The sequence below is a fragment of the Hypanus sabinus genome, chromosome 2 (assembly GCF_030144855.1).
Source record: "Hypanus sabinus isolate sHypSab1 chromosome 2, sHypSab1.hap1, whole genome shotgun sequence".
In the NCBI taxonomy this organism is placed as follows: domain Eukaryota; kingdom Metazoa; phylum Chordata; class Chondrichthyes; order Myliobatiformes; family Dasyatidae; genus Hypanus; species Hypanus sabinus.
Window position 1 is genome coordinate 176457918 of NC_082707.1, and position 16398 is coordinate 176474315.

The following is a 16398-nucleotide window of genomic DNA, read 5'->3' on the forward strand; positions in this document are numbered from 1 at the left end:
AACTCCAAATGCATTTCTTTTAAAACATTTTCTAAATAATCCTTTCTTTCAAGTTATAATTGCTATCAGATCAGTGGGCACATTTCTTACTTGTGGAGGCATCTTCCCTTAACCTTCTCTTGACTCTATGAGAAATATCCTATAGAATAGAGGGGTGTCCCTTTAGAACGGAGATGAGAAGGAATTTCTTTAGCCAGAGAGTGGTGAATCTGTGGAATTCATTGCCACAGGCGGCCGTGGAGGCCAAGTCATTATGTATGTTTAAGGCAGAGGACGATAGATTCTTGATTGGACAGGGCATAAAGGAATACAGGGAGGGGGTGGGGAAGGGATATGGGGCTAAGAGAAAGAATATAAAACATAGAACAGTATTGCACAGCACCCGATGATGAGACAGCTTTTTAACCTACTCCAAGATAAATCTTACCCTTCCCTCCCCCATAACCCTCTGATTCTTTTTAATCCATTTAAGTTTCTTAAATATTGGAGAATTACCCAAACTATGGTTTGTCACACTTGGGAATCCTTTCCATTGTTTTCCAAAGCTCCAATGGCTTTTATATAATGGGCCACCTCAATGTACCCCAATATACGGGTCATAAATTCAGACGCATTTCTTGTTTTGTAGCTGAGACTCGTGGAGCGAGAACCCAAAGCACACTCACGAACTGTTTGAACTTTACAGCTGGGCCAGTTTCAATTATTGCTCATCTTCCACTGACAGAATGGAGGCTCTGGCTGAACGCTCCATGACGGCAGCACCAGTCGCTACCTGTAGAGACGGTGTAAAGGAAACTTGTTTCCAAAGATATTACAGCAAGGAGTTTTGCAGATCCTGAAACCTTCTGTCACAAGCAAGTAAAACACAGGTCTCTTTCCTGCTGGCCCTCCAACAGGCCCAATGGAGACCAGTGGGCCCTGCCAAATAAAACACAGTGCTTTCTGAAAACCACACAACAGCAAAAATATACTACTCTAGGACCACCAAAGTATTTGCACTGCTGTGATGATTAAAGTTATACAACCAATCAACTAAAGACACTCCTGAATACTGTACATGATCACAAGTAGTACATAAACCAGGGAAGATGACATTTCCTGTCTCAGTTGAAATGCAATGAAATTTCATCGTTGACATCTCATTTTAAGTGATCAATTTCTATTTTTTTAAGTCCCACTCTCACTCAGAGTGCAGCACAGAAATCTAGGGTTTGGCTGGAGCAGGAATAGAGAACTAACGGCAAAGCGTTCAGGCCACGAGAAGAGCAACCTTGCAGACGAAGTGAGTGAGCAAGTGAATCTGCTCACTGCTCCTAGCTCTGTTTGATTTGACCCAGGCCCCAGCTCAGTCAGGGATGGGGTGGGGTGAGAGCTGAGGCGGTGTGGAAAGGCGGCCCATGGAAATGCTCCATTCCCAGCCAGCCAAAGATGCCTGCAGCCTGATGTTCTTTCGTATATATGGGTATCCAAATGTAAGGCGTTCGTAATCCAGTGAGGACCTGTAATCCTACTGGGCAGTAGAATTACATGGCAGTCATATAAAATGAAACTGATATTCTTTTAGTAAAATTAGGTGTATGTCTACCTTTTGCCTCTTAGAACCATACAACACTACAGCACAGTACAGGCCCTTCGGCCCTGCATGTTGTGCCGACCCATATAATCCTTAAAAACAGTACTAAACCCACACTACCCCATAACCCTCCATTTTTCTTTCATCCATGTGCCTGTCCAAGAGGCTATTAAATACCCCTAATGTTTTAGCCTCCACCACCATCGCTGGCAAGTCTTTCCTGGCACTTACAACCCTCTGTGTAAAAAACTTACCCCTGATGTCTCCCCTGAACTTCCCTCCCTTAATTTGGTACATACGCCCTCTGGAGTTTGCTATTGGTGCCCTGGGAAACAGGTACTGACTATCCACTCTATCTATGCCTCTCATAATCTTGTAGACCTCTATCAAGTCCCCTCTCATTCTTCTACACTCCAAAGAAAAAGTCCCAGCTCTGCTAACCTTGCTTCATATGACTTGTTCTCCAAACCAGACAACATCCTGGTAAATCTCCTCTGCACCTTCTCCATAGCTTCCACATCCTTGCTATAATGAGGTGACCAGAATCGAACACAATACTCTAGGTGCAGTCTCACCAGAGATTTGTAGAGTTGTAATATGACCTCTCTACTCTTGAACTCAATCCCCCTGTTAATGAAGCCGAGCATCCCATAGGCCTTCTTAACTACCCTATCAACCTGTACAGCTGTGTCTTATTAAACATTGATTAGTTTGTAACCAAAATGCCCCCAGTTCTGGTCTCCATACCTTAGGATGGATGTAAAGAAATAGAGATGATGCAGAAAAGACTTACTACTATGACCACAATGGTTTGTGGGTGAGGGTGTCCTCAACAAGATCAGAGTGGAGAAACTGGTTCTGCTCCTGAGTGCCTGGATAGCATCAGCAGCACCCTGAGGTCCAGGCCGACATGAAGTGGGTCCTGGGTTGACTGTAGCTGGGCCCCAGGCTCTGGCTGACTATGGGTGTGTCCCAGACTGGGTCTGACATCACTTCAGGAATTTGTTTGCCCCACACCTACATGGTATAAAGTACATTCTCAGCCATATTCTGCCCCACCATTCCACTGGAAAAATTGATATCCAAGACAAATGTCGTATGAGACGGCCAGTGTAGCTTTCATTACCAGGAAATCCTGCAGTGAATGGGAGTGCCAGTATTTCTGTTCTTGTGGAAAAGTGTCCAAGAACAGAAATACTGGCTCTCCCATTTACTGTGGGATTTCCTGTTGGAAAGCGACGCTGTTCCCAGTTGTGCAAGGTTCAAGGAGCAAAAGGTATGGATTTAAAGTCAGCAACAATGATACCACTGGCCTGTAAGGGAAAACGGTTTGTTTGCACAGAATATGGTCCCGATGCATAACTCTCTAATAACTATGATGGCGATTGAAGCTAAATTAGGGCTTCCACAGTGAGTTGGGCTCCTTTTTCTCCTAGGAAATATAACTTGCAAGGCTTCAGTGAAAGAGCAGAGGAATGGGACTGACCAAAGTCCTGGCAAAGACTTGACTGGCGGTATAATCTCATGTATTATAGGGATTCTGTGATTTGGTCTGAATTTAAAGATAGTCCCATAGTTTTTGCATTAGTAACAGGATACAAGCCACAGTTATCCTGTCTCTCCATTGGTTGGTCCCTACATTTTTCTCATTAGTTTTGTACCAGTTGATATGCACCCAGGAGCTGCGGATGGGAATGATGGTAAAGCAGGCATTGTTCAGTGTTATCGCACTATGAAATTGACAACTTCTGGAGTGAGCAAGTGCTTAGTTAGACTCTCTGATCACAAACATTTTTTAAGTTTTGAAAATTTTAGATTCTGTCCAATTATTCTGCATGACGCAACAGCTTTTAAAGTCGTGTTAAGGTATAATTACTGCTTGGCAAATCATCTTGTTCTAAACAAATTAATTTTATGTTTGTAGATTGTAATTCCCTCAGATATATGTTTCAGAATATAATAGATTTTAAAATAATAGTTATTTTCTTGCTTAAAAATGATATTTCAGTCTGTCTTAAAATTGTGTTCTGATATTATCTTTGCATGCTGTGTAAAATGTTAGCCAGATAATGTGCATCATGTTCCTGGGCTTGCTGTGTGTGAGAATTCTTCAGTGTTTTAAGTGTTCAGCCAACTTAAATAGATCACTCTTGCTACTTGCCAGGGACCTCATTCTCATCTGACAATATTCTCCATCAGAGGGGAAGTCCGTACCATGAAGATCATTGGATCTTTGTGGGCAGAAAATCTGAAGCAAAGAGCAAAGTCCTGGCGCATTACAGCATCATTGTAAATACTTTTAATTTTTCTGCTCATTAGCCAAGAATGATTAGACACATTTTGATTTATATTTTTGTGGCTATAACTCTTAGTGTACTGGGCTGGATGGAGAGAGAAAATATGAGCCATTTCTTTTCATTGCTGCTACTTGTGCTCATAATTGGCTTTCTTAGTAGTAGTGGAACTGTATAGAATTATTGGAAAAGCCACGATGGGTTGCGTCTGTGTTGAAAGTGTACGTCCATTTTGTGCAATTAAATTTTAGGAAAATATTTCTCTTAGATTTAAAATTCGTTTAGCTTTAAGTCATTAATGTAAGCAAAAAGTATCAGTTATTTTAGCCCTAATTATCCTGTTAATAACTATGCTATATTTCAGGACTTCATTGCTTCCAGTAACATATAGAAAAATATAAATATGAAAACGTAAGACATCAGCAGGTGATATTCTCAGAAAATAGAATCAAATACTACCAAGATAATTTTTAAAAATTATTTACTCATTTAGAGATACAATGCAGAAACAGGCCTTCCCAGTCACCCAGTTACACCCATGTGACCAATTAGCCTACTAACCCATTTATCTTTGGAATGAGGGAGGGTGCTGGAGCACCCACATAATCACAGGGAGAACATTAAATCTTCTTACAGACAGTGGTAGATTTGAATGTGGGTCACTGATGGTGTACAAACATATGTCACATCACACTGAAGTACACTTTGCTAGTAAGCCCCCACCAGATGCGATTCAGTAACTTCTAAGAATATGCAGGAAGTTAACTCGTACGTCAGTGTTTCCAGTAAATGTGCGAGCATCTCTATGGAACTCACACTCTTCGAAGAACGAAGGGAGTGTACATCACAGAGATTGTCCATTCTACCCATCAGATCCACACAGTGTCTGGGCCTCACAGGAGCCTCTTCCATTTCCTTTCCTTTGGTCCTGTCATCAGGGTCCTTTATTCTGTTGTATTTATGTTCTGTATACCCATAAATACAATAATGGATATTCTGAAGATTTCCCTTTGACTTTATTAGATGCCAAATCACTGGACCACTTGTTATTTTCTTGTATGAGGAAATATTTAAGCCTAACATAGGTCGTAGAGCCAAGATGCCGGACTCTCCCCATTAATAGTCCTGTTGCCAAGCAGCCAAAGTGTTTCCACAAAATCAAAAATAGTTCTCTCTCTACTGATTGCTTACTTCCAATGTGAAGGAAAGCTTATTATGATTGCCTGGATTCAACAAGAAAGTGTCTTTTCCTGTGCTGAAACAACTGAATTTCTATTAGATGCTTGAACAGATGCAATGATTTTAGGAAACTGCATAAATTTAGAGAGTTGTAAGACACTGAGAGCATTCCACAGGCACCATGGCAGTGTAGTGGTTAAAGTGACACTATTCCAGCTTGGGGCTCAATTCCAGCACTGGGCTTTGTACGTTCTCCCACTGGCCGGATAGGTTTCTTCCTGATACCTCTGTCTCCTTCCACAGTTCAGAGACATACTGGTTAGTAGGTTAAATGATCATTGTAAATTGTCATGTGATTAGGCTAGGGTTAATCAGGTGGTTTGTTGGGTGATGTGACTCGTTGGACTGGAAGGGCCTGTTCCGCACAGTATCTCTAAATAGAAATACAAAATAAATAATGTGTGTTCTTAGCAAAGCTAAGGCATACTTTCAACCTGTCAATAGAGAGGAGCATCTCTAGACGAAATTACATGGTTGTCAGTTTCATCATATGAACTCCGCCATTGTTCCACCTTCAGACCTAGAGCATTGGTCATCCAAGACATCCCTCCATACCAATCCCAATCCCCAGACCAATCAGAAAGCAACTTCTCATCATCCAGTGGAATGACTTTTGATTGGCATTCCCCAAAACCTCCAGTATTTTTAGCGTAAAATAAATAAAGAAACACATACAAATAAAATGAAAAAAATATTAACCTTTTCTTCTTAGGATCTTGTCTTGGCTTGTTTGCAACAGGATCCTGAAGGGCAAGTCTTGACTCTTGGAGACTCCTCGTCTATTCTAGGAGGTTGCTGAGTTTATTATATCATCGGCTTAGTTTTTGCCATATACAGTTCTTCACTACACAATCATCAGCCCCACGTCCACTGTTGTTCACTATTTAAATAGGATTTGGATTCTAGAACTGGAAACATAATTTCAGGATTTATGGATATACGTGTTGACGGCTGTAGTTTGTAGCCAGGGTTACAGCACCAAATTAAATAGGGATTATAATAACTCTTCAGAATAGGTGTGCTACTAGCGAATGAACTTCAATATAAATGATTATGAGGTGGTATATTGTCGAGGAAAGATGGAGAAGCTCACATAAGATGGACTGCAGCAATTTTAATTTACAGCTGGGACACAGAGATCTGAGACAGTGGTTCTTCCCTTGCTGGCCTCCACCATTGACTGTTGGCTCTGTTAACAGGAGAGCTGGGTGCACTCCACTGACAGGGAAAATGGTGGTATTCACAGACCTCAATAATTATGCTTGGTTTCATGGGTGTCTTCATGTTCTCTCTGGAGACATTGAAAAAGGCCTGATGAAAGATCTGCTGTCTGATGGTATAAAAAATTAGTGACTGTAGGATGAGGTTATCAGCAGTGAAAGTTAAACAGCTGAGGTTTGACTGTTGAGAAAACAAGTCTTCAAGAGCAAGGCTGTGGAATTCGTCTGTTCTGTTAGGTTAGAAATTCTTGTAATATAACAGTCTAAGTCAGGTGTTCCCAACCTTTTTTTATACCACAGACCCCTACCGTTAACCAAGGGGTCCATGGACCCAGGTTGGGAACCCCTTGTCTAGTACATAAATCCTCCATGGCATGTGAACCTCACCATTCTTCAATCGTTAGTTGTTCTAAGTTCTGAAGCCTTTTTAAAATTCTTTATAATGACATTTATTGAAATCAATGTGTAAAACACATAATCCACTTACTTTCTTCTTAGGACAGTTTTTTTGAACCGTATCTCTAGATTAATACCTTTTACACTGACAAGTGCTAAGGTGGCTTATTTTGATGAGTATCTTTTTTTTTTCCCTGGACTGATGTGGTCTGGATTGTTTTACTTCTCTCCTTTGGCCTGATCTTCCATGGCAGTGGTTTTTCCTACTTTGCAGAACTGGTGGTTGCTTCTCGAGAGTAACAGTGTGGAGATTTTAATTGATTGTGATCCTCATTCTGTAGCACACAAGAAAGTAGCTGTTGACACACTCACACGTTGGGACTGCTGGTGATCAAGGAGCGTGAATTTCCCTGGAGATCAAGGAGCGTGCATTCCATTAACCATGGATTCTGAAGAAATTTCCAAGAAGAATCCTGCCTTACCATCCTTTTCTGCTTGGATGTCTCAGATGACTGAGTCATTCCAGCAAGCTGGGAACTCCATATCCAATGCACTTCTAAATCTTCGACAAGGTGCGCCTAATCAAACGTGGAACTCAGATGTGCCAGGCTCCGCAGGAAAAGCGGAGCAAGAGCCTCAGACTGTTCATGTAACAGATTCAGATTTAACCGCTGATGGTGTTGACAGAAAGTATACAGCTGGTGATTTACGAGCAGCAGCCACTGATGAGTTGGAACCTTTGGAGTATCAGAGCGCTGAGGCAGAAATGCATTTTACTGATGGCAAGACAATTCACAGGCTGCCTGAGGATTTGGATCAAGACTCCTCATGTTTATGGAATGGAATAGATTCACCTGTTGGAAATGACAATGCTTGTAGTGAAGAAGATGGTAATGGCTATGAACCTCCAGACTGCCTGGCTGCCATTCCAGAGGAAACAAGGATTGAAAGCAATCACATCTATGTCAATGTTAAATGTAAACAAGGTTGTGAGGAGCTGGGAATTGATCCAGAATGTGAAGCAGGTAAGAAGAAAAGGAAAGGCATGAAATAATTGGATAAGTGACATGCGATTCTACCTGTACGTCTTCCACAAGCTAATTTCCTCTATAGGACTCCTTTATTTCAAATTTTAATTTAGTTATTTAAAATGTACTGTAAGGAATTGTTAATCAGTCATGGTGGGTATTGTTGCTCTCTTTCCTATGATGCTAATGCTGTTGGTGTTTAAAGCTTATTGGTTGGTGGGAGATGGTGGAATCATCAAGGTTCTGAAATTCTGTTATCATTATAAATTGTAGAGAATCCAGAATCTCTAAAATTGCTTTACTTATTTTCCTGACAAGATTTCTGAAATGTAATGAAGAAAAACACCTCCAATTATTGTAACAGGGCTCCTTAACAGTTGGGAATCAGTTAGTTCACATCCTCGGTTCCGTTATCAGCTTCCATCAGAGTTTGCCTCAATAGTTCCTTGCTGTTTCCTGTACTAGCTTAAGGATAAAAAGCCATCCCAATAAGACCCAGAGCAAAATGAAATCCAAGTGATTACCACAATAAAGTAGTTTTTCAAGAAGGTATTTTATTTGGATATGGTTAGCCTTTAAAATTTCCTTTGTTTAATAATTATATCTCGGTCCACCTGTTGGTTGAGCTCTGACTCAGCAAGGCCTGTCCCAAGTCTCATATACATCAGTTTCTTAAGTCACTTAATGATAAGGAGTATTTTTTCAGAATCAGGTTTATTGTCACTGGCATGTGACGAGAAGTTTGTTCACTTAGCAGCAGCAGTTCAATGCGATATATAAAATAGAAGAAAAAAACTAGATACAGCGACTCAATGTTGAATTATTTGTTGTTCTTAAATTTACGATATCTTCTTCCACCAGCAGCTCAGGCTGAAGAGTCCCACTTGCTCTTAAGAGGGAAGAGCTGGCAGCATACACTCACCAGAGATACCACACATTATTCCAAGTCACAGCTCCAGTTTCTACCCATCAGAGTAACCAGGTCTTCCTGCTTCAGGGGTGGGGATACTGTCACTAAACTAATGGTCCCTCTTTCCAATTGGAAGTACACCAGAAATCAACCTAATTCTGAAACTATAAAGCTCCATTAAAGCTCCAAATGAAATGGAACTCAAGCCTTACAATTCATGCGTGGAGCTGCCACCGTTAAACCAAGCTTTTTGCTAGCACTAATGAGATACCGTTGCTGAGCCTGGAGTTTTATTTGTTCTTTGAGATACAGCGTGGAATAAGCCCCCACCCTCCCCTCCCCCCCAGCCCTCCGAGACGTGCCACCCAGCAATTCCCCTACTTAATCCTAGCCTAATCATGGGACAATTTACAATGATCAATGAACCTACCAACTGATAAGACTTTGGACTGTGGTAGGAAACCAGAGCACCTGGAGGAAACTCACATGGTCAGCATTAACTCCTTACAGGCAGCAGCAGAATTGTGTTTCCAGTTAAAACTATTGAAATAGCAGTGATAACTCATTAAAATTAAATCACCCGAACTTATTCAAAACTTCAATCCAAATTTGACCCACTATTAGTTTTCCCTAAATGGTCTAACATATTAAAATGAAAGTTGACCTTCACTTCATGCCCTTATTTTTCAGAATAGCTAGGTTAATTTTGCTGCAAGCTTGCAGCTTATCCTTAAATCACTGATGGATTTCCTTTGTTTATGCAATTCAGCCAATTCATGCTATTTACTCCTTGCACCTTTGTTGTCCACATCATCACTCATTTTCCCGAGAATGGCTGTGTTCATTTTTTGGTGATGGTTTATATCAATTGCATTTTGTGCTATGCTTTATGTGTGGCTGATCTTCTTTCAAGCTCTTTATGTTATGAAAAACACATTCAAGTACTGCAAGATCAAAAGGGAACTTGGTGCACAGTGGAGTTGTCTTGATCAAAATCAAATCCCCAAAACCACAGTGTCCGTTACCAACACTATTTATATCATGTAGTTTGATTGGAGATTTTTATACTGCAATACAGCCAGTAACAAGGATGGAATACTGAGGCTTTATAAGGGATTGGTCAGTCAACACTTGGAATATGTTGAGCAGTTTTGGGCTCCTGTTTCTAAGAAAGGAGGTGCCTGCACTGGAGAGCATCCAGAAAAACTTCATGAGAATGATCCCAGGAATTACGACGAGCATTTGATAACTCTTGGGCCTGTACTCACTGGAGTTTAGAAGAATGGAGGTGGGGGTAGTATGGTGTTTTCAGTAAAATCTATTGAACATTGAAAGGCCTATATAGGGTGGACATGAAGAGAATGTTTCCTTTAGTGGGGGAGTCTAGAACCAGAGACTACAGTCTCAGAATACAAGGAACTTCCTTTAAAGTTCAAATTAAATTTATTAGCAATGTACATGCATGTCACCACACATAACACTGAGATTCATTTTCTTGCAAGCATACTCAATAAATCCACAATACAATAATAACCACAGTAGAATCAATGAAAGGCTGCACCAACCAGTCTGCAAAAGACAATAAATTGTGCAAATACAAAAATAAAGAAATAGTAATAAAAATAAATAAGCACTAAATTTTGAGAACAAGAGATGAAGAGTCATTGAAAGTGAATTCATAGGTTGTGGGAACATTTGAATGTGAAGTTGAGTGAAGTTACCCCCTTTTGTTCAAAGGCCTGATGTTTGAGGTGTAGTAACTGTTCCTGAACCTGATGATGTGACTCCTGAGGCTCCTATACCTTCTTCCTGATAGCAGCGAGACGAGAGCTTGGCCTGGCAGTGGGGGTCCCTGATGGTGGATACTGCTTTCCTGTGCACAATGGTGCGGAGTGCTTTATCCGTGATAGATTAGGCCATATCCACCACTTTCTGTAGCATTTTGGAACAGAAATGAGGGGGAATTTCTTTAGCCAGAGGCTTGTGTATCTGTGGAATTCAACTTCACGTTCAAATGTTCCCACAACCTACGAACTCACTTTCAATGACTCTTCATTTCTTGCTCTCAATATTTATTGACTATTTATTATTATTGTTTCTTTCTATTTGTATTTGCACAGTTTGTTGTCTTTTGCACTCTGGTTGAGCAGCCAAGTTGGTGCGGTCCTTCATTGATTATAATATAATGGTTATATATTTAAAGCAGAGATTGATAGGTTCTTCATTAGTAAGGGCAGCAAAGGTTATAGGGAGAGGCAGGAGAATGGGTTGAGAGGCGTAATAAATCAGCCATGATGGAATAGCAGAGCAGACTGAATGGGTCATATGACCTAATTCTGCTCCTGTCTTATGGTCTTATGATCAGTAGGTTTTATTAGTCCTGACTCCTTTGTGAGGTAAGCTTTTGGGTACATAATGGATCTCATCAGATAGGGAGACCACATGCAAATTGTACCTAACAGAAAGTTGGGTTAAATGGGGGACATGGGAAGTAATGACATAGATGCTGGTTGACTAACATAGAAGGAAGAAGCCTAGTGTAGATACTGTGCAAGATGCTAACTTCCTTGTTTAATGTCTGGTACTGTGGGTATGATGCAGAAGAGGAGGCCTTGTTTGACACTTCCTGCTCATTGGACAGATTTGCTTCATATCAGAAGGATGCAGGAGAAGGTGAGGAATGCGATTAACTGCAGCAACAAACAATCTGCCGGAGGAACACTGCAGGTTGAGCAGTATCTGTGGGAGGAAAAGAATTGTCGACATTTTAACCTGAATTCCACAATGCCTTTCCTTCCACAAATGCTGCCTATCTCAGCAGGTTCCTCCAGCAGATTATTTGTTACTCCAAATTCCAGCAACTGCAGTCCCCGTGTCTCCCTGATTTGCTGCCCTTGAAAGTGCCAGTCCTGTCAAGCCTGGAAGTGCTTTTGAAACAAGAGGCTTTATTTTATGTTTTATTTATTTAGAGGTACAGTGCAGACAGACCCATCAGACAGGATGAAGAGATCATTACTCCCCAACGCCATTCGGCTCTACAATTCAACCACCAGGGGCAAGACATGTTAAAGTGCCGGGGTTAGGACTGAGCTTAAGTTACCACTCAATGCACTTTAGTAAACTATTTAAGAACTTTTTAAAAGCTATTTATTAATGTTTTTTGGGAGGGTGATTTTAGATGCATATCATATTTATACTGAGTTAAATACTGTATTTAATTAGTTTTGCTACAATAAGTGTATGGGACACTGGAAAAATGTTGAATTTCCCCTGGGGATGAATAATGTATCTATCTATCTATCTGTCTATCTATCCAGGCCAACGAGCCACACTGCCCAGCTACTCACCTATTTAACACTCTCCTAATCACAGGACAATTTACAACGACCAATTAACCAGTAAGTGTTTGGTCTGTGGGAAGAAAATGGTGCATTTGGAGGAAACCCACATGACAAACCCGTTGCAGGCGGCGCTAGAATAGAGCTCCAAACTCTAGAACACCTCGAGCTGTAATAGCATCACGTTAGCTTTTACATTACCTTTATACATGACTGGATGCTGATCTGCAACTTGTGCAGCCATTACTATGTCGGAGTGTCATCCGCCAGAATGGTGGATGTGAGGGCAGTGATTTATCAGTGGTGGTTTTATCTGCTTTGGAACCATTTATTGCTTCCTTCGTTTCCCTCTATAAACAACTGGATTCAAGGAGAATTCCCACTTGGGGAGCCCCCAAATATTGGATCCTCTTGAGGAGGAACGTTCCAAGGACTTCCAACTTAACATATTTAACAGGAAACATGTTATTCTTTTTAGATTGGCAGTGAAAAGATATCTTTACAAAACCTCTGGAAAATAAGTGGTGAGAGAAAAGAGAGAAGGAAAAGATCTTAGTGCATCGATATTGCCTTGCCAATTGCTTTATTCGGGTACATATGTGTCAGAGCACTAAACTGGTAGCTAAAATCTGCATGAGGACCTGAGTAGTTTGGTATAACAAAGCTTTGCCTAATTCTCTGATCAGTTATGCCATTTTATAACTTTTAATCAAGGCATTGATTAAAACTAAAATGTATGTATTTTGTATGTCCAAACCTTTGTGTACTCTTTCACTCACTATGGAAATCATAGTGTACTCTGCCACCGAGTGGTAATTATAAGAGGTTTACGTGTAGACAGTATGTGATGATTAATGAACGTGCAGCCATCCAAGGAACGATATTTCATTGCACACATCTGGCCACTTGCATCACAAGCCCTGGACCTGTATGAAATGTCTAGCACTTGATTCAGTGCGTGCAGCCTCATTACCTCACCAGTAGAACTCAGGAAATTCATCTAATTGATGCTGATTCTTAAACCAGTGCATGAGGTGTGATCCTGCATTGTGTATCATTATCAGACTAGTTTTGGAGATGACTTCAATAATCGCTACAACTCCAAAACAATATTGTTATCTATCCTGAATTTAAAGAAATTTAGAAGGTAGGAATATTGATTAAATTACAGGAAGTGATTATTGATTAAATTAGAGGAAGTGAATATTTTTGTTTCACTAAGATAAGTCTTTAGTGGTTTATAGTTTATTTTTTGAACTTAGATTTAAGATTCACAACAAGAACTTGCAAATTCACCAGAAGTGCTTATCCAGTTCAGAAATGTATTTTGTCTTATTTGTGGATTGTTGGACATCCAATCACACGTTGGGATTGTGCTTGAGATGGAATAAGAGGTGAAGATTGGATAGTTGTGAATGGAAGTGCATAATTCCAATGGAAGCAGTAAACAAAATCCTGACATAATCATAGCTCAATTCCAAAGTTGTAACTCAAAAATCTGTCAATGTGTAATAAGACCATTAGACATAGGAGCAGAATTAGGCCATTCAGCCCATTGAATCTGCTTCACCATTCGATTATGGGGTAGCCTCCTAAATAATGAACCAAGTCCTCTAACACAGTTCTAAAAGCAGGACTGACTTCAGTCTTTGTTTTTGTGCTTTTCGATGCAAGGAATCAGGGTATTATATCTCCTTGACTTTCAGTCCAGTCAGCATGAACCAACCTCAGTACGAGATAGTGAAGATCCAGAGGGAATTTGAAAATGTTTCACGTAACCAGCAATTGGTCAGACTCAAAATTGTAACAATTTTAGGGAAGACCACAACAATGGAAAATCATTGACTGAAAGGGAGAGAATAAACATTCTAGTATGGTTATTGTCAAGATCCCACATAGGAGTTTAATTCAAAAAGTTAAATTGGCAAATCGAATCCAAAATTGGATTAGTAATTGGGACAATGTGTGATTGTGGAGGTTTGCTTTTGTGATTGGATGCCTATGAATAGTGGTGTCCCACAAGGATTAGTACTAGGACCCATGTAGTTTGTAATGTATATGACTCGTACTGCAATTTGAGAGGGAGAAGCTGAGGTCACATGTATCTATATCGCAGTGGAATAAAGGGAATTACAGAGGCATGAGAGAGGAGCTTGCCCAGGTGGATTGGAGGGGGATACTGGCAGGGATGACAGCAGAGCAGAGGTGGCTGAAGTCTGGGAATAGTTCACAAGGTGCAGAATAGCTATTTCCCACAGAAGAAGTTCTCAAATGGCAGGAGTCAGCAATTGTGGCTGATGCAGGATGTTAAGGACTGCATAAAAGCCAAGGAAAGGGCATATAAGATAGTAAAAGTGAGTGGGAAGCTGGATGATTGGGAAGCTTTTAAAATTCAACAAAAGGCAACTAAACAAGCTATAAAAGGGTAAAGATGAAATATGAAGGCAAACAAGAGAAAATCTGCAGATACTGGAAATCTGAACAACACACACAAAATACTGGAGGAACTCAGCAGGCCAGGCAGCATCTATGGAAAAGAGTACAGTTGATGTTTTGGTCCGAGACCCTTCAGCAAGTACCAGGGTCTCAGCCGAAACGTTGACTGTATTCTTTTCCATAGTTGCTGACTGTCCTGCTGAGTTCCCCTAGCATTTAGTAAATCAGGGCAAACTAGCCAAAAATATAAAGCAGGATACTAAAGAGTTTTTGTTATATAAAGAGTAAAAGGGAGGTGAGAATTTATACTGGACCACTAAGGAAAATGATGCTGGTGAGGTAATGCTGGTGATGCTGGTTATCTACTGAGATCGACTATAAGCCTACAGACTCTCACAGCTACCTGGACTATTCCTCTTCCCACCCTGTCTCTTGCAAAAAGGCTATCCCCTTCTCACAATTCCTCTGTCTCCGTCGCATCTGCTCTCAGGATGAGGCTTTTCTTTCCAGGACGAAGGAGATGTCTTCCTTTTTTTTAAAAAAAAAATATTTATTTATTAAATTTTAGAAATTACAAAGAATAAATGTAATAGTAAAATAGTAAGAAAGATAATATTAACTCTCCCCCTCCCCTTAACCCTCCCCCCTTAACCCTTATCTAAAGAAAGAAAAAAGAAAGAACAGAAAGATTGCCTGAATATCAAAGGATCCCCACATGCTCCATGGAGTTCAAAATAATTTTTATATTTATTTTTTACTTCCCCAATTACTATAATTTTATCTTCAAAGGACCTATGTATTTAATCCTTATATACCAGCTGGGTAGCCTCCAACCTGATGGCACGAACATTGATTTCTCTAACTTCCATTAATGCCCCTCCTCCCCTTCTTACCCCATCCCTGACATATTTAGTTGTTTGCCTGTTCTCCATCTCCCTCTGGTGCTCCCCCCCCCTTTTTTTCTCCTGAGGCCTCCCGTCCCATGATCCTTTCCCTTCTCCAGCTCTGTATCACTTTTGCCAATCACCTTTCCAGCTCTTAGCTTCATCCCACCCCCACCGGTCTTCTCCTATCATTTCACATTTTCCCCTCCCCCCTCTACTTTCAAATCTCTTACTATCTTTCCTTTTGGTTAGTCCTGACAAAGGGTCTCGGCCCGAAACTTCAACAGCGCTTCTCTCTATAGATGCTGCCTAGCCTGCTGTGTTCTACCAGCATTTTGTGTGTGTTGTTGTCTGGTGAGGTAATAATGGGGAACAAAGAAATGGCAGATGAACTTAACTTAATTCATCAGTCTTCACGGTGGAAGGCATTAGCAGTGTTCCAGAGGTCAGTGAGTGTCAGGGAGCTGGAGTAAGTGCCATTGCTATTACAACAGAAGAAGTGCTAAGTAAATTTAAAGGTCTTAAAGTGGGTAAATCACCTGAACCAGATGGACTACATCCCAGAGTCCTGAGAGAGGTTGCTGAAGATGTAATGGATGCATTGGTCATGATCTTTCAAGAATCACTTGATTCTGGCATGGTCTTGGAAGACTGGAAGATTGCAGATGTCACTCCCTTCTTTAAGAAGGGAGGAAGACAAAAGAAAGGAAATTATAGGCCGGTTAGCCTAACCTTAGTGGCTGGGAAAATGTTGGTGTCCATTATTAAGGATGAGGTGTTGGGGTACTTGGAGCCTAATGATAAAATAAGTCAAAGTCAGCATAGTTTCTGTAAAGGGAAATCTTGCCTGACAAATCTGTTAGAATTCTTCAAGGAAGCACCAAGCAGGGTGGACAAAGGAGAGGTAGTAGATGTTATTTACTTGGACTTTCAGAAGGCATTTGATAAGGTGCCACACATGAGGCTGCTTAACAAGATAAAATCCTATGGATTTACAGGAAAGATACTGGCATGGATAGAGGAATGGCTGACAGGCAGAAGGCAGAGAGTGGGAATAAAAGGGGCCATTTCTGGTTGACT

General features: G+C 40.7%; 1 protein-coding gene across 5 annotated transcripts in view; it reads left to right on the forward strand.

The window, feature by feature from the left end:
• LOC132387641 (synaptotagmin-16-like) overlaps positions 1–16398 on the forward strand; it is a 170992-nt gene that overhangs the window by 111097 nt on the left and 43497 nt on the right. For 2 of the 5 annotated variants that reach the window (XM_059960031.1, XM_059960041.1), the window contains exon 3: positions 7064–7747. The exons of 2 other annotated variants lie outside the window; for them this stretch is intronic. In XM_059960031.1, the coding sequence (XP_059816014.1) occupies positions 7165–7747 (583 nt within the window). In that variant the 5' untranslated portion in view covers positions 7064–7164. Of the gene's footprint in view, positions 1–3735; positions 3863–7063; positions 7748–16398 lie in introns of those variants that run through there. One more of the 5 variants, XM_059960036.1, reaches the window with a different exon arrangement.